The sequence below is a fragment of the Rhincodon typus genome, unplaced genomic scaffold (genome assembly GCF_021869965.1).
Source record: "Rhincodon typus isolate 14 unplaced genomic scaffold, sRhiTyp1.1 hic_rhity00003522, whole genome shotgun sequence".
Lineage (NCBI taxonomy): Eukaryota > Metazoa > Chordata > Chondrichthyes > Orectolobiformes > Rhincodontidae > Rhincodon > Rhincodon typus.
The window spans coordinates 6,917-16,847 of record NW_025969160.1 but is presented as its reverse complement, the minus strand read 5'-3'; the positions used below and the strand labels follow the sequence as shown (position 1 = coordinate 16,847).

Below are 9,931 nucleotides of genomic sequence, written 5' to 3'. Positions count from 1 at the left end.
TCTCTCTCCGTCCCTCTCCATCTCTCTCCGTCCCTCTCCATCTCTCTTCTCTCCGTCCCCCTCTCTCCGTCTCTCTCCTCATCTCCCCATCTCTCTCTGCCTCCTCTCAACTGATATCTGAGATGTGGGCTTCATCTTAAGAGGAAAGGTTGGACTGATTGGACCTCATTCTGTTGGAATGGAGGGGTGATCGTATTACAACATATAAGATTTTGAGGTCACTAGACAGGATGGATGCTGAAAGGTTATTTCTGTTTGTGGAAGACTGGAACTATGGGACAGAGCACAAAAATAAGTGATCTCTCATTTAAGACAGGAGTCATACAGCACAGAAACAGACCCTTCGATCCAACCAGTCTGTGCCGAACATAATCCCAAACTAAACTTGTCCCACCTGCCTGCTCCTGGCCCATGTCTCTCCAAACCTTTCCCTATTCGTGTACTTATCCAAATGTCTTTTAAATATTGTAACTGTACCCACATCCACCACTTCCTCTGGAAGTTCATTCCACACGTGAACCACCCTCTGCATTTAAAAAAAAAATGCCCCTCGTGTCTTTTTAAATCTCTGTCCTCTCACCTTAAAAATATGTCCCCTCGTTTTGAAATTCCAAAAGACACCTGCCATTCACCTTATCTATACCCCTAATGATTTTATAAACCTCTATAAGGTTGCCTCTCAACCTCCTACGCTCCAGGGAAAGAAGACCCAGCCTTTCCAGCCTCTCTTTGTATCTCAAACATTCCATACCCAGCAATATTGTGGTAAATCTCTTCAGAACCCTCTCCAGTTTAATAACAGCCATCCTCTAGCAGGGCGACCAGAACTGGACACAGTAATCCAGAAGAAGCCTCACCGACATTCTGTACAACCTCAACAAGATGTCCCAACTCCTATACTCAAAGGTCTGAGCAATGTATAACAGATTCTCTTTCTCCTTAATCAACTGGCTAGACGCCGATGATTTCGTCATCCCAGAGAAGACGGGGAATCTCAGGCGTCAAATGATCCGTACCAAGAGCAAAAGGCGTTTTGCTTTCCGAGTCTCCGAGGAAGAACGATTCCAGCAGTTAAGGTGAGGAGATGATGGGGTGGGGGGAGCGCTGGGAGCTGATCACTGGGCTGTAAATGGGATCCCAGGTGCAATAACAAGGGCCTGGAGGCGAGGCTCCAAGGCTGAGAGATTGTGAGCTCGGTGGACAACAGCCTAGAGACCGAAGCATTGATCGCAAAGGAGCGTTAAGCTGTCAGCGGTATCACCAATGGCTGTGAAATGTCAAACCAGAAAACGCCACCTGCCCGGCTGCCCCCTCGTGTGGAGGCAATCCCGCTGATGCTATTTAAAACGTCAGGGTTTTGTAGCGTCCGCTGCTTCCGGTCATTTATATAAATGATTTGGATGTGAGCATAGGAGGTATGGTTAGTAAATTTGCAGATGACACCGAAATTGGTGGTGTAGTGGACAGTGAAGAATGATATCTCGGGATCTTGATCAGATTTAGATAAATGTGAGGCACTGCATTTTGGAAAGGCAAATCAGGGCAGGACTTTATACACTTAATGGTAAGGTCCTGGGGAGTGTTGCCAAACAGAGACCTTGGGGTGTGGGTCAATAGTTCCTTGAAAGTGGAGGCCCATGTCGATAGAACATAAGAACCAAGAACAGGAGTAGGGCCATTCGGCCCTTCAAGCTCGTTCCGCTATTCGGTAAGATCATGGCTGATCTCTTTGTGGCCTCAGTTCCACTTACTCACCCTCTCGCCATAACCCTTAATTCCCTTACTGTTCAAAAAATTATCTATCTTAACTTTAAAAACATTCAAAGAGGCAGCCTCACTGGGCAGGGAATTCCACAGATTCACAACCCTTTGAGTGAAGAAGTTCCTCCTCATTTCAGTCCTAAATCTGTTCCCCCTTATTTTGAGGCTATGCCCCCTAGTTCTTATTTGACCTGCCCAGTGGGAACAACCCCCCTGCTTCTATCTTATCTGTTCCCTTCATAATTTTATATGTTTCTATAAGATCCCCCCTCATTCTTCTAAATTCCAATGAATATAATCCCAGTCCACTCAGTTTCTCCTCATAAGCCAACCCTCTCAACTCCAGAAACAACCTAGTGAACCTTCTCTGCACCCCTCTCCAATGCCAGTCCATCCTTTCTCAGTAAGGAGACCAAAACTGTACACAGTGCTCCAGGCCTCACCAGCTCCCTATACAGCTGCAGCATAACCTCCCTGTTATTAAACTCCATCCCTCTGGCAATGAAGGACAATATTCCATTTGCCTTCTTAATTACCTGTTATAGGATAGTGAAGAAGGCATTTGGTATGCTTGCCTTTATTGGTCAGTGCGTTAAGTATAGGAGTTGGGTGGTCATGTTACAGGACATTGGTTAGGCCACTTTTGGAACACTCTGCCACCTCATTCCATGCACACGCCACCCTCTGTGTGAAAAAAATTGCCCCTTAGGTCCCTTCTGAATCTTTCCCCTCTCACCTTAAACCTATGCCCTCCAGTTTTGGGCTCCTCTACCCTGGGGAAAAGACTATTCACCCTATCCATGTCCTTCATGATTTTATAAACCTCTATAAGGTCACCCCTCAGCTCCAGGGAAAATAGCCCCAGTCTATTCAGCTTCTCCCTACAGCTCAAACCCTCCAACCTTGGCAACGTCCTTGTAAATCTTTTCTGAACCCTTTCAAGATTCACAACATCTTTTCTACAGCAGGGAGATTAGAATTGAATGCAAATTCCAAAAGTAGCCAAACCAATGTGCTGTACAGCCACAACATGACATCCCAACTCGTACACAAGATACTGAGGTGTCCTTGTGTCTGACACCCTGACTCTGGTCAATAGTCACAATTAGATTCACAACAACAGGAATTTGTTTATTACTCTGCTATTTGGATTGAACTAATTCTTGGCAACAGTGAGCATGTTTCTCTCTTTTTTTTCTCTCTCTCTCTCTCTCATTACTTATTGCAGTTAGAGTTTTTTTTAAAAATAAATAACAGATAATTGATGAGCATTATCTGGAATTGTAAGGGTAACCATGAAACTATCATTGATTGATTGTCGTAAAATACCATCTAATTTTGGGAAAGTAATCTGCCATTCCTTACGTGTTCTGGCCTACCCTGTGTCTCGAAACCCACAACAGTGTGGGTGATTCCTACCTGCTTTCTGAAAGGCCAGGCAAGAAGACATTTTTATTTTTACTCATTCACAAGATGAGGGTGTCACTGGCTAGGCCTAACATTTACTGCCCATCCCTAATTGCCCAGAGGGAATTTAAGAGTCAACCACGTTGCTGTGTATCAGGAGTCACATGTAGGTCAGACCAGGTAAGGATGGCAGTTTCCTTCCTGAAAGGACATGAGTGAACCAATGGATTTTTCCGACAATCAATTCCAGATTTTTTTTTTTATTGAATTCAAATTCCAATATCTGCCGTGGCGGGATTTGAACCCTGGTCCCCACAACATTATCTGGATCCCTGGATTAACAGTCCTGCAATCCACAATAAAGCAGCCCCTGCTTGATTAGCACAAGCATCTACTCCTTCCACCAGCGACGCTCAGTCGCAGCAGTGTGTACCATCTTACAAGATGCACTGCAGAAATTCACCAAAGATTCTCAGACAGCACCTTCCAAATCCACAACCACTTCCATCTAGAAGGACAAGGGCAGCAGATACAGGGGAACACCACCCCCTGCAAGTTCCCCTCCGAGCTACTCACCATCTCGACTTGGAAATCTATTGCCGTTCCTTCACCATTTGAGGTCAAAATCCTGGAATTCCCTCCCTGAGGGCATTGTGGATCAATCCACAGCACATGGACTGCAGTGGTTCAAGAAGGCAGCTCACCCTCACCTTCTCAAGGGGAGACTAGGGACGGGACAATAATCGCTGGACCCAGCCAGCAACACCCACGTCCCACAAAATGAATTTTAAAAAAAGCAAGTTCCCTCACGGGAGAATATTTTTAAAAATTGCTAGCTTCTGCCCTCATGTCTTAGGGAGTCAGGGCTAAAGCACCATGATATTTGACACCCGGCCTGGTCCTGTCAATAACTCGATCCGTTTGTTATTTCCTGTTCTGCAGGGAGATGCTGAAAGACCCCCAGAGGAGGTCCAAGTTAATCTCGAATCCAACCAACTTCAACCACGTGGTGCATGTGGGCCCTCCGCAAGACATGCATAATCTCCGGGATCTGCCCAGGGTCAGTGTCCCTGTCCGGGAAGGGGAGGGAGACTGGGTGAGCGGGAACCAAGGGCAGGTGGTGAGCCGACTTCAAGAATAGCTCCTTCCTAGGGGGAGTAACAAGTCAAAAAAGGAGACAGAATCATCTGCGCAGCCCTCGATAAAATGAGGGTAGGGTGATACAGGATTTCAGCACAACAAATGCGTTTATGTACCAGAGTTTACATCATAAAGTGTTCTTCAGTCAGTCAGTCCAGGGGACCAAATTTGATCGTAAGCCACGCAAAGGGGATATTAGGAAGAGATGTCTGAATGCCTGCTGAGAAGTCAGGTTCAGGAGCCTCTAAAAGGAGGTTAGAGTGAGATGACAAGAGGAAATTCGAGAGCTTAGGGCTCCATTGATGGAGGGATGAAAATCGGGAATGTCAGAGTCTTCAGAATTGGAGCACAGAGACTTTAGTGCAGTGTAGGGGCTGGAAGAGGTTATAGAGGTAGGGAGGGGGTGTAGGGGATGGAAGAGGTTACAGAGATAGGGAGGGGGTGTAGGGGCTGGAGGGGGTGACAGAGATAGGGAGGGGGTGTAGGGCCCGGAGGAGGAGACAGAGATAGGGAGGGGGTGTAGGGGATGGAGGAGGTTACAGATAGGGAGGGGAGTAGGGGATGGAGGAGGTTACAGAGAAAAGGAGGGCGTTACAGAGATAGGGTGGGGTCTCAGGGCTGGATGTGGTTGCAAAGATAGGGAGGGGTGTAGGGGCAGCAGGAGGTTATAGATAGGGAGGGGGTGTAAGGGCTGGAGGAAGTTACAGAGATAGGGAGGGGTGCGGGGGCTGGAGGAGGTTACAGAGATAGGGAGGGGTGCGGGGGCTGGAGGAGGTCAGTAAGATAGGGAAGGATGTAGAGGCTGCAGGAAGTTCGAGATGGTAAGAGCTGAGAGGAGGATGAAACCTTGGAGGAATTTCAATTGGAGGATAAGGATTTAAGATCGATTGTAGCCAGCAGAGGACCTAATGTCAACCTGCAATTGGTGCAAGTTGGGGAGAGTTTAGAATTCTGTGATGTGCCATTGCTGCCATTGGTTGACTGATATGTAAAGCATCATGACAAGGAGCCTAGGTGCAGCCAATTGAGAGAACATAAAAATCTTCACTACCTGATTGGATAATGCCCAACCACAGACAAACAACACTATTTAAAATAAACTAAAAATAACCCAGTGAGAGTCTCTGTGTGCGTGCGCGCATGCACGCCCCTATCCCAGTGAGTGTGTGCGTGCGTGCGCGCATGCGCATGCACGCCCCTATCCCAGTGTGTGTGTGTGTGTGTGTGTGTGTGTGTGTGTGTGTGTGTGTGTGCGCGCATGCGCATGCACGCCCCTATCCCAGTGAGTGAGTGTGTCTGCGCACGCACGCCCCTATCCCAGTGAGTGAGTGTGTGTGTGTGTGTGTCTGCGCACGCACGCCCCATCCCAGTGAGTGAGTGTGTGTGTGTGTCTGCACACGCACGCCCCTATCCCAGTGAGTGTGTGTGTGTGTGTGTGTGCGCGTGCATGTGCATGCACACCCCATCCCAGTGAGTGTTTGTGTGTGTGTCTGCGCACGCACGCCCCTATCCCAGTGAGTGTGTCTCTGTGTGTGCGCGCGTGCTGTACCCCAGTGAGAGCAATGTTCATGGGATAAACTGCATTAACTGACCTCTACCCTCCTCTAATAATCATATTGTTCCTCTCTGCAGTCAAAAGATTCACCAGAAGAAAGAAATCAAATGTCTTCCATCCTTCCCACATTCCGACACCGTAGCAACACGGCATCAGGGTTCCTGAGCGATAAAAAGTCTTCCAGAGATCCAGCACCTGGTAAAGCCGGACACTGATCATTAGGGTCTCATTTGGAGACATTAGGATAGTGGTTGAGGGGCTCTTAATGTAAACCCTGTGCTGGGAGTGTTTGAAGGGGACCGTGCGGAGGGAGATTTACTCTGTATCTGTACTGTCCTGGGATGTTTGCTCGTTGACACTGAGTGTGTGAAATAACTGGACCTTTCATTCCCAACAATAATATCCATCATCCAGTGAATAGGTAGATTAATTAAGTTGATTCCTGTCAAAATGCCTGTGTGAAATATGTATGTTGTATGCAGCCTGGCAAGTGCTGTATTAGCATTGTCTGTGCTGTGATAGATGTTCTCTGCATTGTGTTTGTGTTGCTTTCAATGTGTATGATGTGTTGTGTTGATACCACATTGTGTCACCTGCACCTCATGGTGTGTAGATATTGTTCTGGACCAGATCAGACCCACTCAAAATATTTTAAGAAGGTAGCCTAGATCCTAGCTTTCTCTTATTGTAAAGGCAAATGAAAAGTGCCTGTTCCAGACGCAATGTGACTGGTCAAACTACTCGATGTTAAGCGAGACACAACTTATTTAAACACTGTAGTTAAAAATGCAACAAAAGTAACAGGAATTTAGAAAACTTAACAGAATGATAGATACAGTAACTAATACTAATTAACTGTTCCAATATAGCAACATCACATAAACACACCTCTCTTGGCAAAAAAAAAGGAAAATTCAGACACAGTTTCTCACATGCGGTTCTCCAACCCAGGAGGGAAAACAACATCAAGAGAAAATTCGGAGAGAGTAGCAGTCAGGAGACATTCACTGAAACTTCCAACTCTATTGAGACCCCAATAGCTTCTGATTCTACCCGGGAATCCTGATCTGTGAGAGCTGGCCACACCTATTCAGGCCTCCCAAGATGTTTACTCGGGTGGTATTCAGTAGCCAGCTTGGCGCCTCTGCCTTCAAAAAAAACAACAGGACAAAATAACCTCTTAAAATGTGTTGTGTGGGCACTCCGTGTTGTGTTGTGTGGGCACTCCGTGTTGTGTTGTGTGGGCACAGCCAGAGAGACGGGACTAAACTAGAATCTCTCCACAGGTTCTTCCAGCAGTCAGCTGCCACGGAAACAGATCTCTCCGGACTCGGCCTCGCTGGCGGTAAGGTGTCTCACTTTACAACAGAGTTTTGGTCGGGGGGTTGGGGGGTATTGGTCCTTCACCATGTGGAACATTCCCACCAGGTGGCTGTAGGGCAGGGTTCAAATCCTGCGGCTGGAGCTTTGAGAGGGTTTGGAGGGGGGCGGGGGGGGGGGGGAGAAGGTGGGGGGTAGTTGCGGGCTGCTACCAGGGAAATTATGGGCTGGAAGGGGGCAGGAAGTCCCATGGGAAATCGGGGCAGCTCTTACACCCAAACAGGTGTGGAGCTGTGATGGGACCAGTTTGAAGAGTCAGTTGGGTTGAAGGATATTTTTTCAAAGATTGGACTCCATCCCCCATTTTTTCAGTCTCCGTCCCCCATTGTTCTGTCTCTTCTCACAGTTGCTGTCTCTCCCCCCTTTCTCTCTGTCCCCCCTCAATTCCTCTATCCCTAATCCTTTCTCTCTCAGTGCCTGATGAGCTCTCACTCTTCCTTTCTCCACGCTCCCCATCCTCCCTGTCTATCTGTCTCTTTCTGTTGCCCCCCCACCCCTGGGCGTCACTTTTCTCTCACTCTCCCATTCTCTGTGTCCATACTTCTGCACTCTCCCTGACCCCAACTTGCTCTGTGTTTTCTTGTCTCTCTCCTTCCAACTTCACTCTATCTCTCTCTTTCTCTGCGTCCATCCACCTGTCTGTTCCCTGGTCCTACCTATCTCTCTGTAGCAGTCCGTCTCTGCTCCCAAATTCAATCTCACTCCGTCTCCTCTCCCTCTGTATCGATACCTGTTTTCTGTCTGTCTCTCTGTGTTTTCTCTTTAGAACGACAAAGGATGAGAGGTGACTTGATAGAGGTGTACAAAATGATCAGAGTTATGGATAGAGTGGACAGCCAGAGACTTTTTCCTAGGGTGGAGGTAGCTAATACGAGGGGGCATAGTTTTAAAGTGAGTGGATGTAGATATCGGGGAGACGTCAGAGGTAGGTTCTTTACTCAGAGTGGTAGGGGTGTGGAATGCATTGCCGGAGAGGGTAGTGGAGTCGGCCTCATTAGGGGTATTTAAGCAGCTATTAGATAGGCATATGGATGGAAGTATAAGGTAGGGGTGATGGTTAGTTAGACCTTTTAGGGTAAAAGTTCGGCACAACATCGTGGACCGAAGGGCCTATACTGTGCTGTACTGTTCTATGTTCTATGTTTCTGTTCGCTCACCCTCTCTGACAGTTTTCTAAAGAGAATTCTCTTCTCTACAGGATTTTAATCCCACTCGTCTCTGAGGCCTCCCAGCAACCACCTCCCCTGAGGTGTGGAAACAAGACCACCTAACTCACTCTGAACAATTAGCGCAGAGACCTTCCCAGTTTTTCCCCCGATTCTGAGAGAACCATTGGCGAGGGTCAACAGGACGACACCTCTGCATCCTGAATGTCAACTGAATGGTAGTTTCCGGAACATTCCATCCACCCTTGGCACAGACTCAAGGAACGGTTGCTTCTCTCCCCTTGACGTTTAAAGCCCTTGAGGACTGGCTCCTCCTCAGCTCCCACTGATGCTGCCACCTCAAACTGTGAGGCTGTGTTTGTGGGCAGCAATATGCCAGGCTTATCTGGGCCAAAGGCCCTGTCGCCCAATGGCCCCTATGTTACGGGTGAGGATGGTGGTGGGAGGGGGAGGTGGGGGGTGGATTGATCTTAACCTCAGTAAAGGATGGTTCGGTGGTCCATCTCTGCAATCCCCACATGTGCCAGGACTGCAGCCAGGAAAGGCATGTCCTTCTCTCTCTCTCTCTCTCTCTCTCACTGCTGTTTTGAAAGTCCCGTGCTTCCTACAAGGTCTGTCAGCCATTAGGTTAAGTGCAGAGCCGCTGTCAAACCAAGCGTGCATCCCTCAGTTAACCAGTTATTGCAATAACTGGGCGTGCATTCCACCCTCTGTCTAGGCAGATAATTCCTACCTCTGTGAAAACGGTGGAGCAGTCAACTGCTGCAAAATGGGGGTCGGAGGAAGAAAGCAAAGATGAGGGGAGACCTGATTACCTGTAAACGCCCACACCCAGATTCTGCACCCCCCCCCCCCACCTTTCAGTTACAGGGGACGAAAGGACACAACACTTCATTTGGACCCCAGACATGAGATGTGCTTGTGCAGGATGCCAGCATTTCCTGCAGCCCTTGAAATGCCCGCAGCAGGTTTGCAGGAATGGGGGCCATCTCTGTCCACACAGGGTAAGGTTGGGAGTGGGTTTAGAGAATGTCCATTCACACCACATGCCTGTCAGTGCAACACCAGCAGCTAATGCTGTCTTAAAGCTGAGTTTATTCCCCGTCCAAAATCCTCCTTTCAAGAATCCCCCTACCACCTCCCAACCAATCGCTGTGTAAATCTTGCTCGTTTGTGGACATAATTAACTGCTTCTAGGATTGTTTAATACAAGTACTTGTACAGCAACGAAAGGACTCTCAGCTTTGTTTTATTTCTCCAGAACGATTAACTAAGTAGAAGGAACCCCTCAGCAAGCTGCCTGAGAAATGTTTTATCCTGTGCTGTGCTGAAAGAATGCTGCAGGAGGTGACAGAGGGTTGTGGAACTGAAGGGACATAGAATGAGGGTAACTGGCAAAAGCACCAGGGTGGGTGGGGGCATGGGGAGGTAGGGGGGAGGATGAGATTTTTAAAAATGCTACAAGTTATTGTGATCTAGAATTCCATGATGGTGGGTAGACAGGTGTCCCTGAGGCTGGACA

The 9,931-nt window shown here is 48.0% G+C and overlaps 1 protein-coding gene across 1 annotated transcript; it reads left to right on the top strand.

The window, feature by feature from the left end:
* Positions 1-911: 911 nt before the first annotated feature.
* Positions 912-9,660, top strand: LOC125481780 (serine/threonine-protein kinase MRCK gamma-like). Its single transcript, XM_048593687.1, has 5 exons — positions 912-1,076; positions 4,111-4,228; positions 5,941-6,061; positions 7,150-7,208; positions 8,442-9,660. The coding sequence occupies exons 1-5, from the start codon at positions 916-918 to the stop codon at positions 8,463-8,465; spliced, it is 483 nt and encodes a 160-aa protein (XP_048449644.1). The 5' UTR covers positions 912-915; the 3' UTR covers positions 8,466-9,660.
* The last annotated feature ends 271 nt before the right edge of the window (positions 9,661-9,931 follow it).

Excerpts from the sequence above, each read along its gene's own strand:
- LOC125481780 (XM_048593687.1), top strand. The coding sequence starts at position 916 with ATGTATAACAGATTCTCTTTCTCCTTAATCAACTGGCTAGACGCCGAT. Across the intron at positions 1,077-4,110 it reads GAACGATTCCAGCAGTTAAG|GGAGATGCTGAAAGACCCCC; the intron begins GTGAGGAGATGA and ends CCTGTTCTGCAG. Across the intron at positions 4,229-5,940 it reads ATCTCCGGGATCTGCCCAGG|TCAAAAGATTCACCAGAAGA; the intron begins GTCAGTGTCCCT and ends TCCTCTCTGCAG.